The 13600-nt window shown below is 41.6% G+C and overlaps 1 protein-coding gene across 1 annotated transcript in view; it reads right to left on the bottom strand.

Moving 5' to 3' along the window:
- Positions 1-911: 911 nt before the first annotated feature.
- Positions 912-13600, bottom strand: part of Colec12 (collectin subfamily member 12) — a 178172-nt gene continuing 165483 nt past the window's right edge. The window contains exons 7-10 of the mRNA XM_047526956.1: positions 13082-13218; positions 12302-12411; positions 4237-4382; positions 912-2325 (exon numbers count right to left, since the gene is read on the bottom strand). Of these exons, the coding sequence (XP_047382912.1) occupies positions 2306-2325; positions 4237-4382; positions 12302-12411; positions 13082-13218 (413 nt within the window). The 3' untranslated portion in view covers positions 912-2305. The remainder of the gene's footprint in view (positions 2326-4236; positions 4383-12301; positions 12412-13081; positions 13219-13600) is intronic.

Genomic DNA, 13600 nt, shown 5'->3' with positions numbered 1-13600 from the left:
ATATGCTTGCATTCTTTCAGGATCCATTTAAAGAGGAAAACACTTTCCATTGTCTCATGATGCGTGTCAAGTCAGGTGCCTGACGACCACATCCTATTTTACTAAATCTCTCTTTCCCAAGAACATAGTTGTCATGGAGTTCATAGAAACCTGCTACGTAAACAGTAAGTACAGAGAGATGTCCACGAGGCATCTCATCATGCCTTATCATTCAGTGTGTTACAAAGAAGGACCCTGGTTCCTGAAGAAAGGAAAACACTTTTCAAAGCTTGGGTCTGAACCCTGTTTCCCATGCACAGTGATGATGGTGTGACTTAGAAAACCATGTCCCACACCAAGTTCTGGCGTCTGTGAAATGGGGTGGGTTAACAGGTCCACTTCATGAGGCTGTTAGGATGAGGGGATGCAGTGAGTGACAGGCCTACAGTACAGTGCGTGACAAATGCTAAGCACTGGGTAAGTCGTTATTAAGCTGGGAGAGGAACAACTGTAACTGGAAGGTGGCATCACCTACTTTGGTGATGGTATCAGACACTCCCAACTTTTCTCTTTCTCTTTTGTGGGACTAGAGATCAAACTCAGGGTCTCATGCACACTAGGCAAGAGCTATACCACTGAATGACACTCTTGGTCCTCTTCTGAAGACAAACCTTAATTAACACTGAAAAACAGGAATAGCATAAAAAAGAGGACTGAATTTAATCTGAAAAGATTCTTGAGCCTGAAGCACTCTTAAGAGTCCACTGCCAGCCTCATGTCACAGGCTTCTGCCTGTTAAGCTCATAAGACTGTGTCCTGATAGCCTGACCAAGCCACCTGGACAGCACAGCAGAGCATAAAGTTGCCAAGGGGATGGTTTTCCCAGCTGTGAAAAGGCGCACATGGTGATCAGAGACAAAGCAACACAGGTGCAGGTGTGAAAGTCAAACAGTTTATTCTTTTTCTGGGTTAGGTAGCAGCACTGCTGGGAAGACCCTGGGGTGTGGGGAGAGGGAAACTGTTGGATGGGATCTTCCCTCTGAGCATCAGTTACACTCAGCGCCTCACTTCAGCACTTTTCATGGTAGACTTTTCAAAGGTAAGACAAGGAGTGGAAGGAAGATGGGCTTGAAGGAAAAATTCTCGGAGGAAGTTTATTTTTGTATTTCATTGTGCATGTGCCTTGGAGTTGTCTTTGGAACCTGATTTCAGACCAACCAATGTTCCAGGTAGCATATAGCTGTTCCCATCTTTCCAGTATCTCTGCCTTTGGCTGATGTGATGCCATACTCTCTGTTTAGTATCAGCTCTGGTGTGGGCCTGATACCACGTGTATTCACATATCAGCCATGAAATAGGGCCTTCTAGACATCCAGATCAGGGGCTCTAACCTTCCCAGCAGATGCCTCTCCACCACCCCTGCTCCACCATCATGAAGCCAAAGCACAACCTGAGTTGACCTCTTCCTCTGGGGCTGGCCAGACACACCACAAAGGTGGCGACACCTGATGGGCTGAAGACAGAGCCCGCTAGACTGAGCCATGTATGTGCTCAGGCTTGATTTATACCAGCAAAACTTGCAAGGATATTTCTAGACACCTCAAGAGATTCACTGTTCTGAGGAAATGATACATTAAAATATATATATATATATATATACACACATAAATTTAATTATATTTTTAAACCACAACTGAAAAAATTATTTGCCATTGGGTATAATTAAATCTGACAAAAACCCTAGGATGTTTGATTAGTACCATTGTTGTTTTCTTTGGCTCCATGTATTATATTGGTAAAATGACAATAAAAGGGAAAATAATTGTAAAAGGCAAATATTTTGTACAAAAATACAAAGTTTTAAAAGCTCTTTAAGTATATTTCATATTATTACTAAGAGTTGGCCTATATATCTGTATGTCTGCATATTTTTCCTACATTTGGGATCTTAGAAATGTAAGGTACTGTTCACACAGTGTATTTAAGTTCTTCCTATAGCTCAACAACCAATGATGGTCTTTCTGATAGAAGCAATCCACATGTTGGAAGGTAACATTTGCATAATTGTATGGTTATTGGCTGAGAAAAATCTACGTGATTCAGTCCATCTTCACACTGACAATTGACATCTCATACTGGGGGAACATTTTCGTTCCCAAGTCCTTGGGTAATGGCAAACACTAGTCGTCAATTTTCTTCAGTACTTAGCTTGCAGTGCTTCCCTTCCCCCAATTTGGTGAGAAGGGGATGAAATCAGAAAGGAGGAGCATCCTTTGCCTTTGAGGAACTGTCTGGAAATGTGTTCATGTTATGGTATCACAGTCCATTATAACACAGATGATAGTACTGGAAGAGAAAAGTAAGGATGGACATTAGTTTTGCTTAAAGAATAAAGTTAATGTTTCCTAGAGGAGAAATCTTTAGGAAAGATTCTAGAACACATCATTGAACATTTTCTTTTTTAAATAAAAGGTCTAGGGTTGGGGTTGTGGCTCAATGGAAGAGCACTTGCCTAGTACGTGTGAGGCACTGGGTTCGATTCTCAGCACCACATATAAATAAATAAAGGTATTGTGTCCATCTACAACTAAATATATATATATATATATATATATATATATATATATATATATGGTCTAGAAATTCTTATTCAGATTAAGTAAAAGCTAAATTTCTTTTCTTTTATTGCGCTATTGGGAATCAAACCCAGGGCCTCACACATGCTAGGCAAGTGCTCTACCACTGAGTTACGTCCCCAATCCCTAAATTTTGTTTTGAAGGGATCTATTCTGGAGGAAGCCTAATCCCTATTCAAATCTCAAAAGGTCAAACGAGTACACAAATTACAAATCTGGGTTGTTAGCATTGACTGCAATCTCTTATTTAAATATTCACATTTCTCCCCTCAATTTACCAGGGTACACATAGTTCCTTATTCTGTGATCCCTATCACTTGGAACAATATTTGACACATCAGAGGTATTCAGAATTGTCTGCTAAGTGGGTATATGGATAATCTGAACCCCGGAGAGTTCCAAAAATATCAAAACAAAATATACTTAAGGGTTTGGTCAAACACTTATCAGTTTTATTGCAATATAATTCATAAAATTCATCCATTTAAAGTGTTTAATTCAGTGTTTTCCACAAGTTTGTTCCCATTAGAAATAACCTAAGGTAGAAAAGATTTTCATTATTCCCCAAAGAAATTCCATACTTATTAGTATTCCTTCTTCATTTCCTTAATCCCCCACCACAAAATCTAATTCTGATGAATAAAAAAAAGAGACTGGGCATAGCAGCACACTTCTATAATTCCAGTAACTTGGGAGGCTGAAGCAGAAGAATCACAGGCTAGAGGTCGGCCTCAGTAACTTAGTGAGATCCCCATCTCAAAGAAAATTTAAAAGAGCTGGGGATGTAGCTCCTTAGTTAAGCAACACTGAGTTCAATTCCCAGAAAAGAAAAGAAAAGAAAACTAAGATGACCATTCTGAAATGTTTTTGGGTTTTGCTAAGTTGCTGAGGCTTGCCTGGAATATTTGATCCTCCTGCCTCAGTCTCCAGAGTAGTTGGGATTATGGGTGTGATTCCTTATACCAGGCTGATGCCCCATTCTGAAGAGGGTAATACATTTAAAAAAATTTAAAAAAAAATTTTTTTTAAATTTAAAACAAATGGGGTACAACTTGTTTCTCTGTACATGAAGTAGAGGCATACCATTTGTGTAATCAGACATTTACATAGGGTAATGGTGAGGAGGGTAATATATTAAATAAAGTTTTAGATAAGTGACTTTTGAAGTCAAGAAAATCTTCAAAGACCTCTTATAAGAGATACAGACTATCCCTACATTACGCAGCACAACACTGGCCTATAGTAGATGTTCAATAAATACACATGGAATTGACTGCTTGACCAATGTGGATGGATGTGCACACACACCAGACATGACATTGGTGCCATATTAAAGAACAATATTATGTGACAATATTATAAGCCGTTGACCTGGGCCAGTTAGTCTGATATTTATAGAGTACTTCCTACATATATGGCACATTTATTACCTTATTTAAGTCCTCACAACAACCCAGTGAAAAAGATCCTATTGCTATTTCCCTAAGATTAATAATCAGCAGCAGAACCAGGTCAGGAACCTAATGAAAGAGCCTGCATTTGGAGTCCTTCTCCTCGCCACCTTTGCCTCTGAAACAGGACATGAGCTCTGCAGCCCTCGTCAATCCCATCCACTGCTTACCTGTCTCCCTGTCTTTTTCACAAATGAAGTTATTGATGTCTTCACACTGGAAATCATTCCACTGTCCAGCATAAATCAACCCAGCGCAGTCTTCTCCTGGCCCATGGCCCTGACCCCAGTTATCTGGTTGTCCGGCTTTCCAATTTCTTTTAAGGAAACAGAGACGGAGTGTCATTTGCATAGGAATGTAGAGGTTTGCTTTGCTTACTGGAAGCAGAGGAATGTAAAACAAACAAAAAACAAACAAACAAACAAACAAACAAACAACTTGAAGTATGTTGTTTGTCCTGGAACAAAAATGCACTGTTTGAAAGCAGGGCATACTCTCATTTGGAATCAGAAGCAGCGGTTCTGCAGGCCTGTGGGGAACACAACATCTCCCTGCAGGCTTGTTATCTCTGCCATGATGAAATCGGCTCATGGAGCTTCTTCACAAGGCTGAGGGAGCGAGTCCTTTTTGTGACACAATTAGATGAATGACTTCCTAATGTGTATTGGAATGCTGACCTCTGGGGACGTATGTAGGGTGCATGTGTGCATGCTCTGTCTCACATGTGTGCTTGCTTGTGAGAACTCAGAGGGATGCTTGTACACATAGATACCTTGTCCCTCACACGTCAAAGCATCAAGGAAGAGACAGACCCTTGATACACATTTACAAGAACCTACACTAATGAACAACTGGTTACGGGTTTCTGGCTAGAGGTAGATGGTTGACTGTTTTAGAAATAAAGAGTAATTTAACCTTACTGAAAATGACTCACGTATTTCACTGCCTTTTTAAGGGAGATTCTTCATAATGAGTTCTCTTTAGGATGAGTTCCCTTGGACTCTGCCAGAGCTAACAGTTCTTGATTCTGTTTTCATTCAGTAAATTAGCTGTGCTTCCGGACTCTGTTCTTGAAGGCAAACTCTTTTTTTAAAGATGCAGGTTCACACCCAGAAGCTGTGGTTTTTGCCCAGGAGGACAAGCTGGCCTCACGTGGTGGGTCAGGAAGAACAGCTGCAGTAGGTACTTTGCATCACTACTCACCAGACAAAAGTTGCCCTGGGGTCACCCAAGGGGTACTCATTGCCCTATAGCTTTTGACGATATGACCCCCAAACCAGAGGGCAGGAGGAAAGGACAAGTGAAGTTTATTGTCAATAGGTGGGAAAGCAACTGACACCCCCAGGCCCAAATACGTGTCTCCAGATTTTAAAAACAGTTCTGTCCACCTTGCAGGACACCCCTGGAAGTGTCAATGATACCTGAGCAGTTTTGATCTTGTTAATGTACATTTCATTCATTTCTGCTTGTAACATGAGGGGGATTGATTCTAATTCTGCTTACAAAATTTGAGATCTACAACTCCTGAATGGAACACTTGATATTCTTGGTTTCTCTGTTAATTGGCAAACTTTAATTATGGCTTCTTTGAGTTTAGAATACCTGTTTTATATTGCATTTTCTTTTAAGTTATTTCAAGCTAAGTTGCTAAAAGATGGTTATAGACTAGACTGAAAGATAACCAAGTGATAAGGAGATAGCTTCATCACTGTTCTCCATTTGGCTTCTTTTGTTTGTTTGTTTGTTTCTTGGTACTGGTCGGGATTGAACTCAGGGGCACTTGACCACTGAGCCACATCCCTATTTTGTATTTAGGGACAGGGTCTCACTGAGTTGCTTGGTGCCTCACTTTTGCTGAGGCTGACTTTGAACTCATGATCCTCCTGCCTCAGTCTCCTGGGCCACTGGGATTATATCCATTTGTTTTTCTAGGTCACTAGAATTCTTTACATATAGAGCTCAAGGCTTTTCTTAGGACTAAAAGCTGGGCCAGCATGAGTGGGAGGTGGGGTAAACAGAAGCCAGCAGTAGGGCAATTCATCCTGTGAACTGAGCACTCCAAGTCTCAAAGCATCTCTCTGGAATAGCTATAATCCCCTGGAATGACATGTGGTAAAACCCCAAGGTCTGTGTACTTACAACAGAATGGAACAGAACATGTCAGATAAACAGTGTGTGTTGTGTTTTGCAAAATAATGTCAGCTTAAATAGCACCTTAACCTGGAAAGATTCTGCAAAAAAAAAAAGATTGAAACCTGTGCTGAAAATCCCTGAATCCCCTATTACAATACCCATATCACAGAAGTAACGAGGTAGCAACACATATACTTCCAAATATGCCAGGAACCTCGGAAACACCTGGGCAGCCATCTCCATTGAGCCGGAAACACAAGAGCACACCAGCTAGCGGTACCAAGCACTCCCAGATTTTAGGGTCATTCTAAGGTGGGCAGAAAACATGTTCCCAATCTTGGGAAGAGTTCCTTCCAACCTCACAACTTACTACTTTCTCATTGACCACAAGATTGAGGTCACATGGTCAAGAAACCTCTATTGGTCAGGGCTGAGCCTCAAAATAGGAAAAAGTTAGTGATGAGAAATGTTTCTCTGCAGTAGAACATTCTCCCAATCCAAGGGAGACGTGGAGGATTCCTCTCCTTTAGCCTCAACCAGTGCCACTCTGGCAGAAACGGGAAATGTGGACTGGCATGGGCTATTACTGAATTAGAGGATTCTCTTCTAGTTCCTGCCTTCCTATGGCTCTATATTGTAAAAGTACAACATATCATATGATATGTAGCAGTCTGCATGGACGGAAAGCAATCCATGTCTGAGCTTTGTGAGAGAAAATGAAAGCTATTACTTAAAACTTGACAGATGATGTCCAGATGGACAGAACAGAGGAGACAGTGGGGAATAAGAGATGCAAGTGTTTGCGGAAACCTTTAGGAAAACTCCTACATCTCTGGTGATTTCAGGTGAGCAACTGCAAGCACAGTAGGCAAGACTTACTGTCCTGAGCAGGTGGGCAGCCCTTAAGTCCTATACATATCCAGTTCTGCCCAGCACAAACAACCTTCATTAAAAATGACAAGTCACCAAATGATATACCAACATTTATTCCACGAACAGCAGAAATACTTGCTTTGATATGCCCCTAGTGTCACTGATCCTTTCTGTTGTTTTACATTTCATTACTTTTTCTGTGTTGAAAATTTCTTTCCTTCCATTTATCTTGTATCTGTGTAGTGCTGGGCCCAAGGGCCTTGTGCTCCTCATTTTGAGATTAATTTGCTCTTCTTTTTCTACCCTTGTAAAATGGAAGTGTAGATCTTTGATTTCTAACCTTTAAAAAAATGTTTCCAAGGTACACATTTTAAAGCTATGAATGTCCCTCTAAATACTATTGTAGCTGCACACCACAAATTTTGATAGGTTGTGTTCTCATTTTTAAAAACATTCATGTTTCCTTTGTGATTTCTTCTTTGATCTGTAGCTTACTTAGGTCTGTTTCATTTAATTTCCAAACATTTGGAATTCTACAGATATCTTCCTGTTATCAATTTTGAATTTAAAAATTTTGGCCAGAGAACACATTCTGTGTAATTTGGTTCTCTTAACTTTATTGAGACGTGTTTTATGTCCTTCTATATAGTTTATCTTGGTGAACGTACCACATGCACTTGAAAAGGAAGAATTTGCGGTTGTTGGTGGTAATGTCTCATAAATGTTAATTAGGTCAAGTTAGTTGATTATGTCTACTACATCCATACTAATTTTCTATCTACCTGTTCTATCATTTACTGAGAGAAGTATATTGAACTCTCCTTCAGATCCCCACTATTCCCCTTTTAGGGTCATATCCCCTTTATCATGACAGCCTGAAAATCTGCTTTTACACCTGAGAACAAGGAAAACACCTCTCACTCATATTGTTGCCTCTATAGCCCAAAAAGACCCCACAGGCCAGCACACAGGCTGGTTCACAATGGACACTTCAGGATAATTCACCAAAAGTTATTTCAGGACTGTGAATGGGCCCCGATCTCCAGTCAAGGGGCAGGTGCTGGCCAGGAATCACATTTTCACAGGTATGTAGTGAAATGAGAAAAACAGAACTGTGTGTTTATATGTGAATGTGTGTGATTGGAAGATGTCTAACTGCCTCTTCTTCAGAAAGGATGGTTGGTTCATCATTTATTTTTAATGCTACAATTTGCTGATGGGTTATTTTTAAAAACCATGTCCTTCATTGGCAAAAGAAATCTTGCCACTCAAAATCATCCTCAGTCTTTGCATTGAAATTGCACTGAGGACCTAGCCTGAGCACTGTCCCAAGCTACTGCAGAGTGCTACTCACGATCCTTTTCCCTTACTGGTCTTGCTCCAGTGCAGAAATAGTGTGAGATTCGGTGAGTCAGGCTTTATGTTTATAGGATACAAACCGGATTCAGGTCTGTCTGTCCCCAAGCTTTTGGCATCTATTCCATATCAGTGTTGACTTCTGTCTGTTTATTCCAGTACTGCTCTTCTTGAGCGGGTCTCAGCGTGAACAGCAGAGTGAGGCTGACAAGGGAGTCTTTTATCTCTTGACTATTTCCCCTTTAACAACCACCACAAAACCCTTGAACAGTTTCAGAAGAGCCGTGTGTGTGTTGGGAAAAGGGTAAGAGGAAAGCTATGGCACTTAGTTCTTCTGTGGCTTGAGCGAGGCCTGGAGGCACGGCGCCAGGGCTGTCTACTTCTGGATTTTGGAAGAGTTTAAGAGGACTGGTGTTGATCCTCATTGAATGTTGAGTAGAATTCAGCCGTGAAGCCTCTGGTTCTGGGTTTTTCTTTGCTGGGAGGTTTTTAATGACTACTTCAATCTCCTTATTTGTTACTGGTTTCTTCAGGCTTTCTATTTCTTCTTGATTCATTCTTGGTAGGTTGTATATTTCTAGTTATCTAAGTTATCTGATGTGTTGGTGTATACTTGTTCATAATGGTCTCCAGTGATCTCTAGATCAGAAATCAATGCTGGTGGCAAGAGAAAGGGAGGTGGAAGGCTCTATCCTTGGAGCCCTCAGAAACAAAGAGGAGGAGGGTAAAGCTGGACCTGAATAGGCGGAGAAGCATCTGGGGATAACTGGGGAAGCCATCTCTATTCCTATGCCACGACAGGATATTTTACTCTTCTTGTCTTTTCTACAAAACTCTTATGAGACTTGAGTGAGATGCTCTGTGTGACATCTCAATCAGGACACTGTACAATATAGAAATTCCAGATAGTATTCTACTCTGATGATATATCCATTATTGCAAACTATGATGGTATACTGATTATGACAATAATAGTAATAATAGTACCAATACTCGCAGATCTTTCTCAAGTCCCCCATTGTAGACAATGTACAAAATACCATATATAGATATATAATTATTATTGGGTGTTAGCATTGAAAGCAGGAGCAGTGGAGGATTGGAGGTGGGAATGAGAGACAGAAATTAAAGGTAAGATACAGTTATTTCTCTGTCAGTCAAGAAAGCCAGAATCTTTTACAGGGAATTGAGGGGAGCTAAGTAAAAAAAAAAAAAAAAAAAAAAAAAATCCATTTCTTCCACTTTTCTCACTGCCATAGAGTCAAAATAGGCCTGTGATAGATTCACTAAGAAATTCATATCCATGTGAATATATATGCATACATGCATATATATGTATATAGGTATACATATGTATATATGTATGTGTATGTATATGTGTATATATGTATACATATGTATATGTGTATGTGTATACACACACACACACACACATATATGTATATAAAATCTCACTGAATTTTTAAAATACTGGCCCAACTATTTTGTCAAATTCATTTTATACCTGGGGATGTTGAGATGTTGCGTGACTGAGTAACTCCCAGGGGACCTCGCAACATCAGGTCGAGGGCCTGGAACCCAGATCTCACTTGATTCCAATGCACGTGCTCTCTCTCCTCTCCTTGACTGTACTGGCTCTTTCTAGCCTGTGCAGTGTTTATTATTATATGTCAAATTAAATTAGCCTTCAGTTATTGAGACCTCATACGATGTCTGCCTAATTTATTCTTGCTTTAGAATTTGATCCTGGGGATTTATACTTGTATATGTATTCCTTTGGGTGGAAAATGAGACACAGAGTCTGTGCTGTGGCTGGGGTGTAGGAGCCGGAGCTAGCAGAGGGTTCCAGGGTGGCTGCGGCTGGGGAAGAGTTCCTAGTAAGGTGGCTGGTGATGAAATCCTTCTCAGGGACTGGGTACTAATGTGGGCACTCTCCTTCCAAATCACACGAGTCTTGCTGAAGCCCAGAGGAAAGGAGCAGAGCCTCACCTTGGGAGAGCTGGCAAGGACAGTACAGTTCCAGCTCAATCCATTCCATATGGGCCAATTCAGTTTTTTCTTGGAGGAAGGCTTAAGATTGAATTTCTTAGTGAGTCTAACCCAGACCTTTTTTCCATTCATGCCAGTGAGAAAAGTGCAGGAGATGGATTTTTTTTTCTTAGCTCTCTTCAAGTCCCTTAAAATATCCTGGATCTCAGCTGTCAAAAAAAAAAAAAGATTTGTCTTTTCCGCTAATAACCTCTGCTTCCCATTCCCACCTGCGAACCTCCATGGCTCCTGTTTTAGATGCCAACACCCACAACTGTTTTAAGTCTCTAGAAGCTTATCCCTGCTATTCTGGGTGCTCCTGCTGGGGTGCCAGGGAACTCTGGAATGCCAGAGTATGCCTGGGCACAGCTTCCTTTCCCCAAGGACAGGTGCAGAAGAGCAGACAGAGAATGTGACAGGTGCAGATATCCACTTGCCCTCGGGGGTAGTGTGAGGTTCACCTCCAGGGCAGAACTAAACTCTTCAAATGTCCCACCTCAATATTTGGTTCCCTTTTTCTTCTTTTAGGAGATGACCTGATTCTGGTTTCCAGAAGCATCCTGAAATCGTGTTCTTCATGTGGAGAATTTAAAAGTACAAAGTCACCTGTCTATCCATGAGCATGCCTGTAAACATGCAGAGGCATTTTAAAAACTCTATCTGGTTTCTCCATCACCTCTGACTCCACTGCCACTCCTCCAATACAGGTCTGTGCCTGGATTCCTGTGACACTCTAAAACCCAGACCACCCTCATCTTCTCCTCTCCTGGCCTGGAACAGCCCCAGGGGCCAAGCTGCTCTTAGACGCTCTCTATGTGCTGACCTCTAGGGTCTGCTGGAGCCTCTGCAGAGCCAGGCTTCTCTGTTTTCAGCAAACTAATGGTTCTCAGAGGTGGATTTTTATGAGTTCGGCCTCATTTGGGACAGTTAGTTGCATCTCCTGATCTAGAAGAGGCAAGGTCAGAGTAGGGAGAAGTGACATTCAAATTTGTAGAATTTAGTCATCCTTAGACCCCTGGATAGGATTAGGGAGGGAGCTGACACCCCTGGCTGGGTAGGAGGTGACTCTGGAATCTTCTGTATAACTGGGAGATGTGAGAAGGTACTGCAAAGTGCTTCCAGTGTTTTTGCTACTTTTATAGAGCTCAGGTCACCTGGGATGTACAGGGAATCTTTAAACCTTTAGGCGATGATGACACTGTAATGCAATTTTGCAGTGCATATAAGCTTCCCACATGTAGAAGCATCAAAAACTTGTATTTCATAATCTCACTCTGGTCAGTAGCCTCGTGGAGGTCAATATCATCCTGAAGTCCTCAGAAACACATCTGGGATCAACACTGAAGGTGCCCAAGGTTGCTGGGCTTCATTATCCCCCTGACAGCATGTAAAGAAAACACCCTGACCAGAAGTACCACACTGTGGTACTTTCATAGGTTTTTATAAGTTTCATGATTCTTTTCTTAGAAATGAAAAAAACAAAAACAAAACTCCATCAAGAGAAAAGGGGAGGACCGGGGCTGTAATTCAGTGGTTTGCCTAGCAAGTGTGAGGCCCCGGGTTCGATTCTCAGTACCACATAAAAATAAATAAATAGGATAAAGGTACTGTGAAAAAAAATCTTAAAAAAAAGAAAAAAGAAAAAGGAAAAACCCTTTTCAATGACATATTAAGTGTCAACCATGGTTCCCCTAGTGGAAATACACACCTGGTACCAGGAGCCTGCCTTGGGGAGGGGGGCCTAGAATCTAAGTCGTTAAGGAAGAAACTTAGGAAGATGGGCAAGAGGTGCCAACCCAGAACAGTACCCATCTGACCACCAAGTGGAAGCTCCCCAACACTCACTTGTAGTCCACAGGCGTCCCATCTAGCCATTTCCATTCGTTTTCATGCTCGGAGTCTGTGAGGCCGATCCAGTGGCTGTCTCTGCCCACGATCTGCTTTCTTATCCATTGCTGAAAAATAAATCAGTGTAGACAGACTACTATTTCGTGGCACAGGTGTCTGAAGGAATTTTTTGCTAATCGAAAAAGGACATGTGTCAAAATGTGCACCTGGATTCTACTGCCCTCTTTCTGTTGCACTTGTTTCATTCAGTTCTGTTTTGGGGGCTTTGACATTTTTCCTCTCACAAGTATTAAAATAGAAAATGCCTTCAAAGTGCCTAGCACATGGTATGGGTCTATTAAGTGGTTCCTATCGTTGTCACATGTGGGCCCTACTTCCTCCTTGGCGTTTTGTGCTCTCCCTGACCCCTCTGGGGCCAAATGTCCGGTCCTTCACAGCCTTCCACGCCCCAGCCCTCCAGTGCTCTGTGTCTGCCTCTCTCCACAGACTTCAAGCTTCTCTGCACTGCAACTCTCCCGACAGCCACTGGGAGGAGCTGCACATCTCCAGACTCCAGATACCCTCTCTCCCAGGTGGAAGCATGAAAAAAGACAGAATTCCAATGCTCTCAGTCCTTCCAGTCACCAGATAAAATATCTCCATAATGTAGCCGTTCATGTTTATGTTTATGTGACTATGAATTCTTGATACTTTCGACTCCCCAGCAAGCATGCAATTTCCTGATGTAAGATATCCTTAAATTATAGTTTTCCTCCACCAAGTGTGTGGCAAACATACCTGCTCCTCTCTTGTGTTTATGAAAACGAGATGTGAAGACTTGTCTTCACAGAAAAGTTTGGCATCCTCAAAAATTTCTTTCTCCACCGAAAAATAGTAGCATTTGTCTGTGAAGTTTTTCCAGTGAGGTGGACAGCCTAGGAATCCAAAGGTTTAAAACACCTATTAAAAACACACAGAATGCACCCACCCTCTTAACTATGGTTAGGAAGCCAAAGCTGCAGCCCATGTCACTCACAAGCCAGGAGTATTTCGATGGTCCCTGTATGGGGATGTTCACAGACAAGCTTAGAGTAAAGACTAGTCCACACACGTGGACTAGTAGAGCACATGGTAGTAAAAACCACATAATCTGGGAATGTCTATGACTGGGTTTTTATTCCTCTGTGCCTGGATTAGTCTTCACAGTGACAGAAATAACAGAAACAATGGAAAACAGGGCAGGCACAGATGTATATCATCAGTCTGGAATCATCTGGAATCTATGAACAACTGGATGTGAAAACCCAGAACTACCCC

This window comes from Sciurus carolinensis, chromosome 15 (genome assembly GCF_902686445.1).
Source record: "Sciurus carolinensis chromosome 15, mSciCar1.2, whole genome shotgun sequence".
Classification (NCBI taxonomy): Eukaryota; Metazoa; Chordata; class Mammalia; order Rodentia; family Sciuridae; genus Sciurus; species Sciurus carolinensis.
This window is presented reverse-complemented; position numbering and strand designations above follow the sequence as displayed.